This window comes from Ischnura elegans, chromosome 3, assembly GCF_921293095.1.
Source record: "Ischnura elegans chromosome 3, ioIscEleg1.1, whole genome shotgun sequence".
Taxonomy (NCBI): domain Eukaryota; kingdom Metazoa; phylum Arthropoda; class Insecta; order Odonata; family Coenagrionidae; genus Ischnura; species Ischnura elegans.
In genome coordinates this window covers 136754566-136776184 of record NC_060248.1, presented here as the reverse complement: position 1 = coordinate 136776184, position 21619 = coordinate 136754566, and the positions used below count along the sequence as shown (strand labels likewise).

Here is a 21619-nt window from a genome sequence, read left to right as displayed (position 1 = left end):
ACTATCGACCAGGCTAATCGGTTGCCATGATAAATATTAAAAACACGTTTATTAATTATTTTTCACATTACAACCAATTCTTGAAATATGAATAAAGTGTGCCTAGTTTCCCTTCGTAAGCTTAAGAGAGGATGATACACACAATAGAATTACGTAGGAACTGAATATCGATATCTGGTGCAAATGCGTAAAGTGGAGATCCTTCGCATGAATTGGGGCTAGTATGGCGAATTTTAACAAAAGATTATTTATCATGATCGCGAATGTTACCACTTCAGGAATACCTCTCTTTAAAGTTTTAATCAGTCGGAATACATAAACATCTCCAAACAGCTTTAATATCCAATACAATGCGCAATAAAATCATCTGGTGAGTAGGAGATGACAACTTTTTATTAACAAGACATTAAAAATGTAATGATTTCGAAGATTTTTACAGCTAAATAACTTAGTCACTCAATCAAACGTGATTTACGTACGACAAATAATTGAATAAGAAATACCTATAATTGCACTCATCCTCAATATTCTGTAATTCACTGCCTTTGATGATTCAGCTCACGGATAGCATTGCACATTAAAAAGGATATTAACAGAAAATTGAAAGTAAAGACAAATTAAACGTATTCGCCATCACAAACAATGAAAATAAAAATCACTTTACGTACCTACCTTTTAATGAAGGTTTGTTTAGAAATCTTTCTACTGCAATCCTATATGGGCAACTACAGTTGTACGTGCCGAAGTACGTACAAGACAGGAATTACAGTCAACAGCATAAATCATATTTTAAAAATGGCATTATGTGCTCTTGTTAACTGTGAATTAATAACAACCACACTTTAGATTTTATAATACCGACATTTTGCATACAGAATGTATATAAAATTTTGGTGTAATATTTCTCCTCTTATCGTTTTAATACGCTTTTGTATATACATATTTTTGTTCATATGGAAAGAAGCAATTAAGAAACTGACATTTCAAAAATTTCATACCTTATCTTTATCATCTTTTCATTTTAATTCCTTTATCCTCAGTTCCAAATTTGCTGCTTTAGTTTGCATAAACAAATATGTTCTTGTGATTATTTGTTTGTATGTTCCTTCCAATGATCGCCGCGGCGCCATTGCATTTCGGTGGCCATTATTTGAACTTATCCCCATGCTCAGTTTTAAATGAATAGACGGATATATAATTGGAAATTTAGTGTTTTCATAATTTTTCCTGGTGTTTCAGACACTTTTAGAAGGGGTCGTCATAACATTTTTGCCGTATCTCGACTCGTTCACCCCAAACATTTGTATGATTGAGTGAGTGGTCGCAAGTGGGCTTTATAGTGTATTGATGGAGCACAAGCGTGTTCAATGGGACGCAGCCCATCCTTACCAAGAGATGAGAGCAACAGAAAAATCCCTCAGGTTAGTGGTGCCAAAGACTGCAACGGATCTTTCACCCGCGATTTGAAAACCGATTCACAGGCAACCACAAAGGTAATACGGTCCCTAAAAATATCCATTGCCCCTAAAATTTTCCTAAGCCCCTTTAAAAAAAACCGGCATTCAAAATAGAAGAGAGTACATCTGTTTGTCTCTTTTTTAAACTGCACAGGTGCGCGGCAGTGGAGGAAGAGTCGGAGTTGGCGCCGGCGGCTACTGCCGACAGGCCGAGGCCCTCATCCGCCGCCGGAGGCAGGCGCCGGCGGGGCCCTTCGAGTGAGGAGGCCGAGGGGGGGCCCCAAACGCCCAGGGCCTCCCTCCGCCCCCCGGCACCCAACCTCCCCACCGCCGCCACCCACCACCACCAAAGCACCGGCAACACCCAGAGCAAGAGCCCGTCGCCCACTTCGCCGACGTCTCGACCGCCGCGTCCCATCTACCCCGACTGCCCGTACTCGCCCTGCGGCTCCCCGTCCTCGTCCCCTCCGCCCCCGCGCATGCGCCGCTGCCTCCGCGGGGGCGCGGCCACGGTCGGCGGACACTCGCTCAGCGGCGGCGGCGGCACCGCGACGGCCTCTCTGAGCGGACGCGACCACGCCGACCGCAGGATGGTGCGCCGGCGGCTCAACCAGTACACGCTCAAGGAGACCATCGGACGGGTAAGACATCCACTTTGCGCTTTTTCACTAGTTGGCGACACATGCATGCTTTTATCGCAGTCCTCATAATGACAGATTGTTTCAACAATCAGATTACCACTAACAAACGAAGACCTTCCTCTCCTTTACCAGGAAACATTGTTATATTCAACAATTAGTTCCAAATAAGTTCTGCAGATATTGTTGAAAATTTGAGTTCTACTCTTTCAGTTCAACAACCGTTACTAATTTCCCATCTTTCTCTTAACTTCTCCTTTGGTCCTTATCTGATTCACGTCTTCAATCATAGACGTTGTTACTTTCCCTATAATGTGCTAGGATAAGAAAAAAGTGAACATATCCTGTGGAAGTGCACAAAGTTTTACCTGTTAGTTCAACACGGATTATAGATCCCGCAAATTTACGTTATATCACGCCTTACTTGTTAACGGCATAAAATAGTTACGCGATTCTTTTCTTCTTTACCTTTAACTAAATACCCCGTCTGAGTTTCACTTGGTGTTGTTAACCTACCGCTAACTTCATCGTGAAATTGATTTACTTGATGTATGCTTACTTTGTGGGACTTCTCCATCGTGGAGTGGAGGAGCGAGAGTCACGGCCAGCCCAGCTCCATCCATCCCTTCGCATTTCAATTTAAGATTCCTTTGGGGGTAGTGCCTTACAAAGCATTCAATGTTTTTGCGATTCATGTTAACCTTTTAAAAATTATTATGTTCCAGACCATTTGGTGCCGTTAACCTCCAGGTTACTTAATCCTCGGGTTGGTGTAGTCACTGTACCCAAATTAACTTTTTGCAACCGCTTCATCGTGAAAATAATGAGAAAAAATATAAGTATTTCAGCTCATTATTTCCATTCCTCCTTGCAGAGGTAAAACAAATTCATGCGGCCTCAACAAATTCGTTTTTTTTTAATCAGCACTTCCACACATTGCCTATTCACCGCACTTAAACTTTACGCGGGGAATTTGCGATACAATTGGCGTGGCCATTAGTGCCAGAGGGGCTTGCATTACCTGGTTTTGAGTTCTGAGCAAGAAAGGACATGAGCGGGATATCTAAAAAGATCCCTCCCCAATAAATTACCGAGGCTTAGAGAACTGAAGAATCACCTCTTCGTGTTCACCACACCTAAAAGTGGCAGAGTACGTTCGACAAAGGTCAACTTGTCCCGTAAATTCGCAAGAAAGACAACAAACGCCTATAATTACAGTCGTGGTGATAGAAATTCATGATATCTCTCTAAAATGAAATTTCTTGATTGCTTAGTGCGCAGTTGGAGGCAGGTGATAAACTATATTTTATTTTGGATCATAACTTGCCATCCTATGCTAAGGTAAGTCGTTCTACACGAATAGTAATGCGCGGTGCTGAAATCAAATATTACACGGTGAGATAACTATCAACAAATCTGTGTAGTAATTATCGTTACCGCATATGCTTTAGCACTGATTTTGATCTTTGGTCTTCAGCTCAACGCTGAATTCTATATCACCAGATATATTAATATAATATTAATATCATTAAATTCTAGCTATTCCCAGCTTGAATTGAGTTGTCAACAAACACGTCTCTACCGTTGCGATAACAAATCTCCAGGCAATTGTTGGCGAACAGTATTGGCCGTGTGCCTTTCGACTCATCGAGCGTGTTGATTTCATTTCCTCGGAAGTTTTGCAATTTCGCACTATCGAAAGATGAGCTTATCGACAAATTGTTCACGGACATGATTGATGACCACAAAAATCACAAATGGTTGACTGAGCGAGCAATTTTGGTGCCTACGAACGAAGAGGTGAATGACTGAAACTTGGTAAATTAGAATCAAATTGTTTGTACTTTGTATCAATTAAAACTAATGACTGTGTAACAAACAAAGACGAAGACACCAGTCTCATATTTGTAAAGTCCTTATATGTGCGTGGCTTACCACGGCACAATCTACAGCTGAAGGTAGGTTTGGTGTTCATGATGCTTCGAAACCTAAACCAACCAAAACTATGCAACGGAACGCGTTTGGTGATTAAAAAGCTGTTAATGAATGTGATTCACTCGACTACACTCGAAGGAAAATTAAAAGATAAGGAAGTTCTCATTCCCAATATCCCAATCGATATGCCCTTTGAGATAAATCGAATTCAATTTCCAAGTCGAGTTGCAAAAACGATGACGACTATCAAAGCACGAGGTGAGTGTTTGTGCTCCGATTCTAGAAACGCCATGTTTTTCTCATCGTCAAATAAATGTTACATGTCCACGTGTCAATAAATCATCCACTTTGTTTGTTCTTCCGCCTGATAACAAAACAAAAACTGTTGTATATTAGAAGATACTTGACCCAAGGCAATAAAGCAGAATGTTTCGAGTTGACCGGGGCACGTTTATGTACCGTGCACTGAGGCAGGTTTACGCAGTGCGCTTTTGTGATCCGAGTTATATTTAGCGCCACAAGTAATGATGTATTAGTGTTGCTCTTTTGGGGCTATTTTCACGAGATATTGATTGTCAATCAAGCATCATCGGTCTAGCGTGAGCTTGCCCCAAGAACGGGGATAGAATTGGACCTAAAAACATTTTTAACGTTAAAATTGACAATAGGCCCACAGCTGAATGGATATAATTTTGGCATTATTAACGGTTTTATAAAACCCCAATGTCTACAATTTCCTAAGTTAAGACGTAGAAATTGGAAAATTCATTGAAATGAATCCTTGTAAGCGGGCCCTGTCCATTTAGATTGAATAAAGAAAATATGTCTCTGAGAATCCCCTGTAATGCTTATTTTTGTAGTTTCATAAAATTTATTTCTTTAATTGTGATAATAAGTCAAAATTATAAAAATCAGTACAGCCTCTCCTGATTTATATAGTGTTATTTATTCCCGATTCCTCTAGCAATAGCTAGCGCGCCCTCGGAGTCTCCAGCGGCTACCATCCTCATTTCTTTAACATCTGGATGACACTTTCTCTGCGCCCATGGCAGTTTTTGACGAGTCTCACAGCTTTCCTTGGTACTTTATTAAGTTCATGGGTGAAGACTTCCTGTACCGGATACCGTATGCTCGCTGCACATCGGTGCGCTCGGACGAGTGCGTAATAGCACCTCTCCTTCACTCTTTCCATCCGAGAATCTTCCCACAATACGCTTCATGAATCATAACTTCTTCAGGGATCTGCCACAAATACCTCTTGCATGTGTTTCCCACAGTAGGTTCGAAGTTATCGTAATTCCCAGGTACTTCACCTCATCTGTCGCATTTACGTTTGCACCATCCACAGCACGGAATATACTCGTAGATTACTTGGCGTAGAACTAGTAAGCTTATAAGAAGTATTTCCATGATACCTCAGTTCCTTTATCCTCTCTTTTAGAAAGGAAGTCCGAGCACCAATCGTCAACCATCTCGATGGGGATAATAGGACGAACTCCGCAATAAATGTTCCGCCGCGCATTGGCTCCGACTGAATTCGAGCCCCGACTCTAGGCTCCACATGGACGTTGATGGACGAAATCCGATGATAGAATTTCAAAGTAAGAGTAATCACTAATTTCGCGAAAGATGGCAGCGTCGTCAGGAAGTGAACTCTTAAGCCGAGAGAACAGGTCAATTACGTATGTAATGAACGAAAGGAGGGCAATTACGCTTCCTTGTGGGACACCTAATGTCACTTTAACTAATCATTGCCAATTCCGTAGCTGTTAAGCTATCTCACCGCGTTGCATGGCAATTTCTTCCATCGGTTCCTCAGTGAATGGAATGACGTTTTATAAAGTTGCAAGTATGAAATAAATTAATATTGCGTTTCATTTTTACAGCTGACTCCAATTCAATTTATAAGTTTGCAAATATTACACTGTCATCACTTACACCGTCAATGATATCTATTTGTTTTATCAAATAAGAATGGCTTACTGCTGAAAGGTCTACTAAATTATTTCATCTCATATGCTTGTCAACTACTTGGGCAAGTGCGTTGAGTTAGATCTCGCAGATTTCTCTTTTCCTCGAATTAGGTTTTACAGTGTTAGAATCCCAATTTCTTGATAGCTGAGATAAAAATCTGCAAAATAATTATTACATTTTTACTATACCTCAAAGTAAATGCGGATATTTTATTTTCTAATTGGTATGCAAGTATTATCAACTTCATAGAGATCAAATATGTATCCTCATTTTGTTTCCTTGTTACACCACAGTCTTTCTAGATCATCTCAGTTTTTTCTAAGGCAGCATTGTGAAAATGTGCTTTAAGCTCGAGAATAACTCCGCCACCTGTCCTATTTCATCCATCTCATCAGTAGAAACACCTCTCTGTCACTTTTATCCTCTTTAAGCCAAATCCGGCTCGCGCAGTAACATGCAGATTTTACGGTTCAAACAGATTTCAATTACCTTTATCACCCTCTGATTTTACACATTTTATGGGCTCCCAGCCTTACTATTGAAAAAATACGTAACCTTTAAATTTGACATATAATTATGAAATGGAGAGTCAATGGGTGAATGGACATGAAGTGAAAAAGAATGAGAATCCAAATTGCTAGTTGGTTATCTCAATAAGGCGAAGGTAAAATCTCCAATTGCCTTGGCTCTTTTGTTTCCAGAGACAAACAACGTATCATTCTTCGCTTTCACCTAGCGAAAGAGTGAGTGAGGTGAGTTTTCCCTTCGGGGAAATAGCTGAGCTGTAAACATGTTTTCAAAGTTGTCTTCAACGAGTACCATTGACCTAAAATTTATGTCATATGTCGCTACTGTTGACTTGGGGAAACAGGACCATGGTCAAATAAGTATGGACAATACAAATAAACCTGATGGATTCATTAGGGCTGGAAACACAGAAAATAGAAGAAAACCAATACTTGAGCTATGAATGGAAAAAAGAAGAAATAAAGGTGGCCATGCTTCAATAGGAAGGTAAGTATACTTAATTTTCAAGTTTCTCCGTCAATTTAGCCGCTTGCCGCTAAAAAGCTTTTAATTCACAATTTTAAAATGAAAGTTGAGTAACACTGCTTACAACGAGCTGATAAGAGGCTCATATGGCCCTTAGCTTGAATTTCAGCATAAAGAAAGGAAACCATGAGGATTTAACGTGAAATCCATCGTTAAGGTTTCATTGAATTTAGGGAAACATTAAACCAAGTCTCCGCTGAGACGCAAATTATACGAGGCTAAGCGATTGTGTAAATATTCAACAAATTAATTCTCAAAAGCTTACTTCTCTCCTGCATATTTTGGTGGCTTTAGAGGAGAAAAAACTGCCTGAAAAATTCCGCCAGATGATGCTGAATGAGGCGCAACTAGTTTAAGTTGCAGTTCGGGTGTGCAGAAAGCGTTACAAAGGCGTTATACGGATTCGATTGGGTGCCGCTGGAGACTCGGAGGCTGCGCACTAGGCTTAGTTTGCTTGAGCAATTGGGAATGGATATCTTTCAGAGCGACACAAAGAACATGATACAAAAACCATACTACATTTCTAGGTCCGACAGAAACAATTATTTAAGAGAGATATATTTTGCCGAACGGATAGATATGGGAATTCGTTTTCCACCGAACCATAAATGACTTTAATATGTACTTCGTCCGAGCTCTTCCTCTCCATTTATTTCCGGCTGGTGTTCTACACATCACCCCCGCCACAGCCTACTAAGGAGACCTGCGTGAGTGATTTATGAATGGAGTCTAAAAAGTTATCAAATGTGAGTTCATCATTGATATCGGCCCTTTGAGCTTCCTTTTATTTTCATCGAAAACTTGATAATTTTTTAGAAAAAACATACCGCTGAATTTCTTGAAAGGTAATTTCTTCTGAAGGAAAAAACACTACGACCAGAAATAGAAATAGTCAAACTAGACACTAGGTGTGACGCAGCACCGTTCGCGGTCACGGCCGATATCATTGCTAGGCAACGCGTGCCACCATCTGAGGTCAAGGGCGTGCTCATGTCAAGACGGAAAGCAGCGATCGGCTTTGAAATATACGCTGCATTGATTGTGCAACCTAAACAGCACTGAGTGTCAGCAGATGATGGGCACCTACCAATCGATATTTCTTCGCGTCATTCCAGCTCCTGCGCAAAGTGGATGCAGGCAACCAGTCACTCGCCACGCACACGAAGGTTGCCTACCCACGGAATGCGATCTTCAACTCTCACCTGGCGAGGGCTATGCGTTCGTCGGCTATTTTTATGTAGCCCTCGCTTGACGTCTCTTGACTTCCTCGGCATAATGGAAACATTTCCTGAGCTCAAAGAATTCAAAATAGAATCACATTGATCAATGAAATGGACGATTTTCACTCAAAATTCAACTAATATACGTTTTGCGTTTTTATTCTTTGAAGGCACGATTCCTTGGGATATCCTCCTCCAATTTCATACGGAAAAGTGCATACGTATATTAATGGGTTTGTATGTCGATATTTTAAGCACGTACAAAAATGAATGCCGAAGCGCAAGCCTTGAATGCGGCATTGGAATATCCACAACATAGTACATATAATATTAGTCCAGCTGAAACGTTCGACCGATCCTCGAGCCCCGTCCAACTAACGTGTGTTTTCCCCTCTCCAAGGAGAAGATCATCTTTCACTACATGTAATGCAGCTGTTCCATGAATTACGAACTCTTTCACAAATTCAAAGAGTGAAAAAACAATAGCGTTGATCGATCATACTCTTATTTCAGGAAGTGAATAGCTATCGTATTCGATTGCTTGCACACCCTTTTCAAGTACTAAAAAACACTTGCTGTTTTTTTAACGAATGATTCACGTGCCAGAGTGTAGGGAGCGAACGCAAGCGCTCCTCGTCATTCGCAGTCCCTTTCCTTCATGCGCCCCCCCCCCCTTTCACCTCCACTCCTTCTTTCCGAAAATACGTTTCAAGAAAAAATTACACAATCCCAGATGCGCACTCTGCGACTTATTATCCAAATCCCTCGTTTATCATTCGTATTACTAAAACGATCTCAATCGAATAAATCCACCTTCGTCACGAAAATATTTACCTATGGCATATCAGAGCATCGTTCATTGGACGGAAAACATTAGCATTAATGCAAATTTACAGGTCTAATTTTTGGAAAAATAACTCGACATCTATATTTTTTATAATTTCTTTGCTGTGACAGAATGCAGCTCTCCAAAATAACCAAAAATGTCGCATTCCTAAAAATTCTTGACACGATTTTCATAAATATTAAAATTAAATTCACCCTAGGGATACGCGTAATAAACCCTGTAATACGTACGTTAACTGTTTATTTTGGAATTTTTGAAAAACAGAAGTGTATCATGATCTTAGGTAAAAGATTTGAATAGTGCGAAAAATCCAGAGAGCAAAAATCATTCGCCTTGACCGGGATTCGGACCCGGATCCCTCGATTTCCGGCCGAGTGCTTCAGCCAGTTAAGCTACCGAGGCGTCATTCTCCCCTGTGGAAATCGAGGGAACCGGGTTCGAATCCCGGTCAAGGCGAATGATTTTTCCTCTGTGAATTTTTCGCATTATTTGTGCATTGCGGGTGATACCGTAAAAGTTACCACCGGTGCTAGTGCCGCTATACTTAAAAAAGATTTGAAGTACAAAAAGTTCATTTAAGTATCAAATTTGCACATCTCTATGTAAAACGGTATGGTTATTTCCAGGGAAGAAAGAAGTTAATTCAAATCATTATTAAGCGTAAAATTAGTTCATTCCTGGCCTCAAAAAAGTTAATAAATCTCTAATAATGCCATTCACCTGTCTGCGAGGAAACATAAATAAATTATTCTCAGTTTTTTATCCTTTTCTCCAAAGTGGCTTTGCAATTAAAGATGCACCAAATTATGTGGTTTTTCCCAAATGATAACATAGCAGCACTTCAGTGAGCTAGTTGATGAAGGCTTCACGGGTGTAAATCAGGTGGGTCAGGATGAACATTGCTGCCAACGTATCAATGGTCTTCCCTGCAACCGTCTTGAAGAAGCGAATGAAGAATGAATGAATGAATTCGCCCTGAACACGGTGACAGAAAAGGCCATTGAAACGTCGGCTCCAATTTCCATCCTAACCCGGCTGATTTCCCGTGAAGACTTCATCCACAAGATTCGCCAGGAAAGCACCAAATCCTTAACCATTTTATTTGCTCGATGCTTGTAGAGATGAAGTCCAGGCGAAAAGACAAACTGCTGTTGAATACTGATCACACGAATGGATTATTTTGTAAAAGGGTAGTTGCTATAGCTTTCCCCACAAAAGCGAATTTTTGCTTCAATTTACTGCGACAGCCTTATTAATGTCGAATCAACAGCAAGCAGGATGCAAGCCACAACATTTTCTCCACTGCTTTCGCGCATTGAAATTTCGTTAAACGTTATTAAACGCAATTTGCTTCGTTTATATTATTAATTGCTAATTTATATTAGTCACTTTTAATGAATAATTTAAATAACTGAAGCAATTTTATCGCCTCAAGCAAAAGAAATCTAGCAGGGGCTGCAAATTCGCCGCAGTCACTCACCCTCACCCGTGCAAGCGATATCGTTAACACCGGATCATCCTCCTGGTCACACTTTCTGTGATTGCCGTTCATGCTACTATTCATTATTTAATCAAATTTTCAAAGCAAAGGAAATGCGGAGAATGCAGCCAACGGAGATAAATTGCTGCTCATGCTTTTGAATTTTCAATTGAGAGGAGAGTCTTATGTCTAGGTTGCTTAAATAAAGAAGAGGGAGAAGGTAGTGCCAGGGTCAGGTGGAAGGAAGGAGTCGTTCCTAGAGCAAGGTATTAGTGAAGTTCCTGGTTGGGATAACACGATAGCAAACCTAAACATGGGAACAACGCAGGCGATAAACACATTGCAATACCTTTCTCTTCAAATTCTAATACAAAAGGCCTTTTAACATATCTTTTCAACTTGAATAATTTGATGGAAATATGAAAAATAAGCGCAAATGCAAGGGCACAAATACATTTAACCAGAGTTAATATAGCTCAAATGAGTTGATTTGAAGTTAGTTTCTAAAATACGAACTCCGGCTTTATCTCAACTGCACAAGTGTGAGGAGTCAAGAATAGGGTAGTTTCCTTCATCAAAGAAAACGAATGGCATTGATTGCGATTTGTAAATTATGAATACACGCACCATTAGTGTATTCATAATATACAAATTATTTGCTTTTAGAAATACCGGTTTAGACGAATGGCAATGGTCAATTTTATCCTCATTTGAAAAAGGCCAGATTGGCGTCCATGCGATGCCACTCCACGTGACGTCACAGGGGACTAGTTTCTATAGGAGTAGATAGGAGTTTTACATCGTCTGAGGTTACCAATGCATGCATGAGGCACAGAGCTCAGGGAAACATGTCTTAATAATCATCTATTAAAACTGGCTAAGGTCCGAAAGTTTTCCTCGTTTGATAAGGAGATAATAATCCTTATTTAAGCCAAGCGCTACCAGCTAGCAGGGTACTCTGCTACCTGCTAGCATCCTGCGTCGTATCAGTGCTCAGAGCCTCGCCCCAAGGTCACCTCACTTGCGGCAGCGGGAATCAGAACAACGTCACACGGGATTTACCCAACATTCATACTTAGCCGTCGCGTTTTCGCGCGCATGAAAATTTTCACTTTTCATTTAATCGCGAAAAATAGATATCGTCATTTAGAAATCTAAAAGCGTGAAATACGTACTCCAGAAGAAATAATCTTTCGATTGAGGCAATAAAAAATTAAAGGAAAGCACCCTATTTGCGTGCGAAAGAGACGCCAAGAGTAAAGGGGAACATAGTGGATGAGTAATATGGGAAACAGGTTTTAAATACATAGTACACTGTAGAATTTGTCAGTAAATTCCAATTTCTTTAACCTCTTCCAATTCGATAAATTTCCAAATATCTAGCTACTATTTTCTATTTATTTTTTTCTGTGGTTCCCTTTTAAATGGTAGATAATGGAATGATATTTTGTAACTTGCAATAAACTTAGAACCGTGAAATAAATTATGATTATTACACATGGAGAACACAGATATCTCTACTCGAATAAAATCAATTTAATCCTTCCAATGCATCATGTTTCATTAAATACGAATTATTTATGAATACTATGTATGTTTTAAAAATTGTTAAGCTTTCAAAATAATTATAATGTTCCTCAAAGCAGTGCTAAAGTTATTCAAATCCGATGACGAGTTACACTCGCGCGGTTTGCGTTGAAAGTTCATGACGAGCTAGACTCGTCATTTCAGCGCAAAAGGTTATTATTTAACAATTATATCATTGATCAATATTTGACATATATCATTCAAATTTTGTAGGCGCGGGGTCGAGTATTTTTTCCTATTCAAAAGGCTAACGCACTCCAAAACTATCCCAGATAGAAAGCAAAAGAGCGGAAATTTCGCAACAAATCGCAAAAAGTTCTTTCTAACGCACTAAATCGATTTTACTGAAGCCTAAGTAGCACGATCATTTTTTTCCGCCCCTTTGAGTGATAGCGCCAGGGATATTATACTAGAGGGAATGATGAAAACAAATGGATGGACCGAGTGAACTCTTACTAAACCATTAGAGAAGTAAGGGAGGAATCCGAAAGAGACTTTAAGTAGAAGACAGAAACTTATTATTACAGAAATTATATGGGCAATATGTTGAGGGATAGCGAAGATAATCGTCGTTGGGGATGGCAAGAATGATCCAAGAAAGGATGCGTGCAGCAGCGGAAGCAAATGGGGGAATTGAGATGGATTGATGACCCACGGTGATTGATCTGCATCTAAGTGCACACTACAGCCCGCTTGGCAACTAAGTGCCCGCCCGGAGCACTACGGAATGAGACTGCACTTCCCATGGCTCAATGGCGACGATCTAAGAAAAAAATAGCGCAGCGTATTTCGTTGATTTTGAAATTGCGGCAAACTCAGCGTAAAACTTATGTCGTGTTTCATTTTTTCCATACGTTTTTAAACTGACTTCTTGCTGGTTCCAACCGTGAATCGTGGAAGCACACACCTCTGAATGACGTGGATGATGGGATACGGAATTGATGACTTAACTCCCGAAAAGACATCGACGCGGCTAACAAGCAACTCAAGTCCATACCATTACCTCATGCGCGGCAGTTGGCTCCGTTATAGTTTCGCAGAACAATGGAAGATGGCGCCCGCTCATCGCTTATATTTTCTATGAACGTATATATTTTTCTTTTATTCTTCATTTACACTATTCGCTCTTTTTTCAATAATCCGTTCCATAAGCCGCCTCAGTAATAGGCGGCGAGTAACGGGGTTGGTAGGACACCTGCCGTTTACAATAAAAGAAAATAATGTGCGCGTAATATTGATTCCACTGGTTAGAGTCTTTGCTAATTCATTTGTGACAAATTCCGCCAAACCGTCCTGAGACATGATACCCACCCAACTATGACCTCTTGTGGGTGACCACACCTTTGCAAAGGTCGGTGGTGACCACGCCTTCCCAGAGAGGTCAGGAGGGGTCAAGCGTCTCCAACCCGTCTCTGGACTGTGACCGTAATCGCCAGCACGCACTCCTACCACCACACCCAAAATTAATTAAGGCCAGACAGACTTATCCACCGAAATTGCTCACTATAAATCAATTGATAGCGATGACTTTCATGAATATGGAACCAAACGGTGTGCAAGCCATCCAGCCAATAACGCCTCGCTGTCTCGTAACCCACATACTCTTCTACTATCAAAGTAAACTTTCTTTCAGGCACTTTATTTATTCAGTCGCGGAGTAAGAAAAGTTTCATCTGCACAAGTCTTAATTACTTGAACGCTTCCTTTCTTTATTTCAACAATTTTCCTACAAAAACTTTTTCAACACCTCGACGACAGTAATAAAACTCAACTGAATTTAACGAAAAAACAATAGTAAATAATGCACAATAATGCAATGTAATTGAAAAATAAAAATGCGCACCATATTGTAAAATTACGTGGAAGTAATGAATTGGAAAAGAAGCATGGTGTTACAGGGGTACATTCCATTTCCGTGACCTTACCAAATAATGGCCTCTTGGTAGTTCTTCATGCAATGGCAATGAAAATGGGCTTCCAGCAACATACTTTCTTGAAATTTCACTGAAAATTTTAAAAGCTACTAACGTAGTAGATGGCAAAAATAAGGAGGAAACGATTGAAAAAAATGCCATATAATTATAAAACTGTGACTAAGTTGCATCCCAGCGTAAGAAATACGAATGAAATAAATCCAAAGAGCCGACCACGCTCAATTCGAGAATAGGGTACTTTCCTTCATCAAAGAAAACGAAAGGCATTGATTGCGATTCGTTACCCACCATTAGCGTATTCATAATACACAAATTATTTGGTTTTTGAAATACCGGTTTAGACGAATGGCAAGGGTCAAATTTTATCCTCATTCGAAAAAGGCCAGATTGGCGCCCATGCGATTCCACTCCACGTGACGTCACAGGGACCTAGTTTCTACACGAGAGGATAGGAGTTATACATCGTCTGAGTTTACCAATGCATGCATTAGGCACAGAGCTCAGGGAAACATGTATTAATAATCACCTATTAAAACTGGCTAAGGTCGGAAAGTTTTCTTCGTTTGATAAGGTATTAATGAACCTTTTTAAGCCAAGCGCTACCAGCCAGCAAGGTACTCAGCTACCCGCTAGCATCCTGCGTCCTATCAGCGCTCAGAGCCTCGATCAAGGTCACCTCACAAGGCGGGAGGGGGAACCAGAAATGCGTCGAACGGACTTTTTCCCATCATTCCTACTTACGCGTCGCGTTTTAGCGCGCTTGAAATTTTTCACTTTTCATTTAATCGCGAAAAATAGGTATCGTCATTTAAAAATCTAAAAGCGTGAAATACGTACTCCAGGAGTAATAATCTTTCGATTTAGGCAATAAAAAAATAATAGGAAACCACCCTATTAAGTCAAATTTACTTACTTCCTTGAATAGCAATAGCATGGTAAATAGTTTCAAACGGCTGGAAAGATTAAAAAAAATACGTGCATTGAATTATCGTATTTCCTGAAAAGTAACGAAAAAGCAGATTGGAAAGTCCGAATGTTGTCATTGGCATTTATCTAATTCTATTGCATTTCCGTTGCTGGTAACGCCGCTTTGTCTACTAAAAGCGGAAGTTAGTCGCTGAAATTCAATTTGTGTGAAAGGCTAAATATTTCTTCACAACTTAAGACATAATTGAAAAGACAAGATAATAACCAAAGGTGAAATTTTGGGAAAACTTAACGGTTCTTCCACTCAGAGGGCAGAAAGAAAATTTCCAACAATTTCTGCTGAAGTTATTTGGAACTTATTGTTGAAAGTAACTAAGTCTGCTGCTCAATGGATATGAGGAGGGGCTACAATCGTTCGTGAAAATCTCATTTTTGCAATAATTGGTCATTATCTGGTTATTGCACTCGGGTGTTCGATTATAAAACTGGTTTCGTGTTTACAGTAGGAGTACAAAAAATCTTTTCGCTTTTGTAATATTTTCAATGCTTATGCATACGCCTGGTTGCTATGAAAAGTTCCTATTATTGAAATCGGAGAAATATTTATTCATCGGGATATAAAAATAAAATAATCAGAATATCTCAGCAAATGGTAATACCCGCGCTTCTAATTTCCATTATGCCTACTGGAATCTCACGGCTAATACTCGGAGCGCATATTCCCTCTTAAGGCGGCCTTAATTCACACAGACACACACACCACCAGTGCGTATCAGACGTCAACGGAAGTTGTCCAAAAGAGACGCGTGAGACTCGTTGGAGTGAATGGGGACATTTGCAGAGAGATCTCTCCTTCTGCTGTTGCTGCACCACGGACCCCTCCGAACGAACGAACGACCGACCGCGTTCCGTTCCGCCCCTCTTCTCCTCGCTTTGATTTCCGTCAACTAAACAAATTCGTACAGTCATCGGCTACAAATTATGAAATCGTGAAGGGATCAGTTTAGGTTTTTAATGGGGGGGCAATTAGGGCACAACAGTAGACGATGGACAACCAGAAACACACATTCATGCCGCGGATAGGGGTGACTCGGTAAAAGTCTATTTTATATCCAATCATTAGAGATACGTGAAAATCGCACTTTCATTTTTATTTTATCGCACTTAAACAATAACCGTTTATCGCATTTTGTAGCGTGTATTTTATTATTTTCATAATGAGGTAGATGACGATAAAATGTAGTGAAACACAGTTATTCGACAAAATACAGAATATTATAAATAATCATGTTGTACGACAATAATAAATTAAGGAATAAGACATATAGTGGCGGATGTGTAGCTTGTCCGCGCCCACTTGTAGTTCGCGGCTACGTAGTCCCAGCCAACTGTAGTGGCAGCTGGCCAGTCGCTCACATGCTTTAAGCGGCGAGTGTCGGCGGGGCATTTAAACTGCGCTCGGCACAAGATGTACGAATTTTGCCGTCGAAAAGGCAAATTTGCGTAAAAATATCATAAAAGTCCAATCATCGCATCTATGTCGCATTTATTTGCGCACATCGCATCAATATCGCATTTGCGATTTTCACGCATCTCTACCAATCAAGCAATATGCATGGGATGTCGGTGAATCCATGGAAACTTTAATGCAAGCCTTACGCTATCGTTATTCAACGTGCCAATACATTAGTTATTCTTGTAATAGGAGTGGCCGTCGCCATCTTTTCGTCTTGCATTTGTTTCCCAGTGCCATGTGCGGGGGTTGGTCCTCCAAATAGATTGATCACGGCAACTTTGGAGCGACGTTAGTGGCACACCTGGAATCTACTTCTTATCGTTGTCGTATAGATAGTCGTGTCGTGTCGTGTAGGCCACCGATTTCGACTACATTGGCAAATCCTCTTCATTTGAATAGAAAACAAAAAGCCCAACGAATTTTCGCAATACAATCAACGCTTTACAAATGACTGAAATTCTGTCAAACAAATGATACGACCGCATGAGGCATTTGCTTATCTCAGGCAGCGAGTAAAGTATGAAATAGCTCGTTTCAAAGGTCTTACTCAATTGATAAGGATAACCAAGGGATCATTTTATTAAATGTAAGTGTATTATAAATTCAACTGCAATTTAAACATTTCAAATTGACTTTCGGCGAGTCAGCTACTTCCTTCGGATTTGCCTCATCTCCATGTTGTACGCCCGCTGCCAAATTGGTAGAGATGAATGATATTCCAATTAAGAAAGAAGAGGGAATTATGGAGCGCAAGGCTGGCCTCCCACTGGCGTCTTATGACGTGTTTAGTGATGAGAAAACTATACCTTCGAATTTCACCATTTCCGGACATAGAGAACTTAATTGCTCTGTATCAAAGGGAGAGATAAAATGATGCCAATAAACCAACCATATTTATGTACAACAAGGCAGTCTAATTTATAGTCCCAGACCTTCATAAATCTTAATAAATGTTAAGCTTTTGAAATTAGTAAATTCACTGGCCAGTAGTGTTCTTTAAGGTAAAGATAAACGGTCAATTTCATTTGTATCAGTGTATTTTTCCTTGTTGACTTTTGCATTATATGTTTTGTTGAATTCGTAATTTGTGTAGCAAGCCTTCGTTCTTTCGTGCACGCCAGCCAACAATCAGCAAAGAAACCCACCCCACGCCCACTTTCCCCTTGCTTACTCTAGTCCCGCTCCTCCCAACCCACGACCCCTCCGTTTCGGGCGAACCCTCCCCTAAGAAAACCCTCCCACACCCCCCACGCACCCCACAGCGCGTTGCACCTCGCAAACTTGACGTTTTCAGTGAAATTATGACAACAAAGTGATACACTATCAAGTATAGAGTCACAGGAGAAGGTACCATATACTGAGAGTGACGACGACATTGAAGTGGAAATATACGCATAGGATGAGGAAACTTGCAACCGGGACAAAGCCTGCCACGCTGGGAAAAACTCAGGTGTCAAATGGACGTTGATAGAGCCATTTTAAATACATAAAAAAACTGTAATTATGAACCTGACGAAGACGAAGCACTTTTTCTCACTGTTTTATTGGCTGTGAAAAAATGGGCGACGAAGAAAAATATCGGTGCATTGAAAATTATTAAAAACATGAAAAACCATGAGATAGATCACCAGTCCCAGAAATACCCCCTGCCCGTACAGCTCTTCTGTCTTCCTCATCATCATTTGCTCAGCATCAGAAGCCGATTTCATTCAACAACCGTCTTCAGCGACTATCATCATTGCCTCAATGTGAACACCTATAGTTATTCTGTGACCCGCAAATCTAATCATCAACCCCTTTCATTCAAGGACTTTAATTTTGTTGAATAATTTTGTTCCTAAATCTTATTAAAATATCTCTGTACCTCTTACAATTAAACGTTAAAGCAGTACTTGCGTAAATATATCATTTGCCGTTCACCTTATCGTTACTGCGAACATTACCATCAGCGGTACACATATACGCTCTACTTACACTATGTTTGTGCTGAATTGCTTCTCCTATTCGTTTCAGAGAAAATCGTTGGTATGTAAACGGAAACGAAAACAAAATAATAAGATACGTCCATTGTAAGTTTATACGCATACGCATTGTAGAAACTTCCTCCCAAACATCCTACTCTCAAAAATGGATGCACGCAGAATCTATGTTTCTCGTCTCCTGTATTTCCGCTAAGCAAGATCAAATAACGTCTCCTATCTTCAGACCACATCTTTCTTCTTACACGTTCAGAATCTCCCGATCCCCAGGATGTCGGTGCGTGCGAAGTGGCCTTCGGCCGGTGACGGCGCCGACGCCGCCGGCACGCTTTCGTGCGGGTTAAAACGGCCTCAGTTTATAATCGCTCCTCATGATAGGCACGCTTGAAATTCGGTATGGCAATCACAATCCCTACCCGGTAAATTATCGATAAACGGAAGTTGCCATCAATTAGCCCTGGAAAACATTGGAGACCGCATGACTCCTCCGTGAATAAGTGCGTTAACGTAATCTGTCGATGGAGAAGGTCAATTGGGGAAGTTTAAATCGAAAAATATTCCCCAGGCGATGTCGCGGTGCGACGAACCCGGTCTTCCAAATTATGAAGACGTGAAATTTACAAAGTTTATTATTTAAAAGGAGTTACAAATCTGGGTGGCAGTTTGTCCATCTACGTTTCATTTTAAACATCGTGCAATGCATAATTCGGAGTGTAATGGTGAGTGATTGGTTGATAAGAGTGAATAAATCCGATACATCACTAAAGCACCAATACGAGAAACCGCACCATCTCGAGAATGTGTTCTGAAATTGCCCTCGTTCTCCCATCTCATACCTTAAATTCATATCTTCGTCTGACCACCTTCCTCTGCTCGCAGAATGAATTCATTCTACTTTACATCTAGTCGTAGTACAAAGAATAAATTTATTCTGGGTTAAGCATCATTTAATTTACATGTAATTCATTTTATCCACGATTGGTAAGATATGAAAACATTCGTAGGAGTCAGTTGCTGACTATGAGACTGTGCTAACCCTTGAAAGTAAACGAAGAGAATGGTACAATCTTTGAAAGGGGAAACTAAGGAATTCCCTAAAGAATCTCACTAACCATTAGATGTTCGATGAAATATGCACAGTGGCTGGGAGGAAATTAGCTTTTAATGTAAAAGTAAGTCGCATTAAATTAATAAAAATCATTTTAAAACTCAGCAAAAACGAACTGAAATTGTGAAGATAGGCTAGTTTCATTCCGTGGTATGCTGAGCTCACTCCGCCAATCTCAGTAAGTCTTTTGCCACGGTGGGTCATGTCTTCAAACCCATTCTATCGTTTTGAAATTAAAGTTGGCCCGTTTAAACATCATGGTTGGGATTACAGTTTTAAAAGTTAGCGATCGAAATAAATCGTTCAAAATATATTCAACTATTTAATTTATTATAACAAGTATTTTTATAGATTTAGAAAAATTAACTATAAATAAATATTTGTTATAATTTTAGACATAATAATTCACAGATATCTGCAGTTAATTTCATTAGTTCAATTTTGGCGAATTCCGATCCGTTCCAATTCGTGTGGACACGAAGCATGTTCAACAGGCAAAGGGGAAAATGAAACGGTATTTAAGAATGCAACGCAGCAGGGGAGTTGTGCAAGAATGCGATGGACACGATTGCATCCAAACAAAAGCGGGCATGAGTCCGCACAAGTTTCGAATCGCACCCTCAAAAGACAGGACGAGGCCACTCGACACGAAAATGCCCCGAAGCATGGCACGGACGCCTGCCTCCTTTCCTCATGATCTGTTCTCCCAATTTAGAGGTGAAATAAGTTTACCGGCTGACGACGCTATCACCTATCTCGAATTTAGTGATCACTCTGACTTTGAAATGCTATCGCCATATTTAAACAACGTTAATGTGTTGTACATTTCTTGCGTATATATATGGAGAGAATGGTGTCAACATAGAAGCGATAATTGAAGTGAAGTATTCGAGAGTTACGATAACTTCGCAATTGAAAATTTTTAGTTAAAAATATCAGTTTCTGAATGAATTATTCTCGGGTTTCCAACCGGGTTTGCATGTTGAAGTCCGACGTTTCGTTGGTAGACTTTCGCAACATCTTCAGGTCTAATGGTGCCGACGTGAGTGGTGTTCCGGTCCGTACACCCTCTTCCTTCACCCGGTTGCTCCCTCATTGGTTCGTTTTGACTTTTCCGCCTTTTTATGGCCCGCTTCCAAGTGCTGCTTAGAGGGGGTCCTTGATCTCTATTCATGATGTTGGGACGGATCTCTTGTTGCTTCTGCGGTCATTCTGTCTCAATAAGACCTGGTCCTTCCGAGTAGGGTGCTTTCTTCCCAATGGATATGTATTGTGCTTTCCCAGGACACAGTGCTTCGCCACGGCCGATTTCTCAAGTTGACCGAGTTGCAACGATGCTCTTCCACCCTCGTCTCCAGTGGCTCAACTATAGAGCATTTCGAATTTAGTTGACAGTACGGGCCTTGTGGAGAAAAGTGTTGCCGAGCTTCCGCTCCGCCAGAAAGCATCCTGACTGGGTATGCAGCCACACATAACAGAGCGCCATAATTGTGCAGATGAGAAAGGAGGTAGGGATCGCACGAAAGACGACGTAAATTAAGGAAGTTTTTAGCGTAAACAAAAATGCCTTTGCTACAATATAAAAGGAAAAGTCTTTTGCTATTTCATGAATGTACTTATTCAATATACACAAGCTGAATAATGAAAAATCTGCAATGTAAAAAATAACAATTAAGTGAAGGATAATGAAATTTATCGCCACTTCTGAATGCGAAAATATTTCTATTCCGTCCATAATATTTGGCCCTGGCTAGTATTCCATGAAAGGCGATGTTGTATAAGGCAACGATGGTTATGTCAGACGGATAATTGGCTTTTCGACGTTATCATGAAAATTAACTCGCGATGTCTATGTCCACTTCCTTGACACGCTGATTAATACTAACCAGTGGTTTAAATTTATTTTGATATGCCTCGTTATTGGACTGGTTGATGGTAGAAATCAAGAAAAGCGTCCACATTTG

General features: G+C 40.3%; 1 protein-coding gene across 1 annotated transcript in view; it reads left to right on the top strand.

Annotated features, from left to right (window-relative positions):
• The window catches only part of LOC124156632 (calcium/calmodulin-dependent protein kinase kinase 2-like), a 245208-nt gene that overhangs the window by 65608 nt on the left and 157981 nt on the right, over nt 1-21619 (top strand). The window contains exon 2 of the mRNA XM_046531289.1: nt 1612-2098. Within this exon, the coding sequence (XP_046387245.1) occupies nt 1937-2098 (162 nt within the window). The 5' untranslated portion in view covers nt 1612-1936. The remainder of the gene's footprint in view (nt 1-1611; nt 2099-21619) is intronic.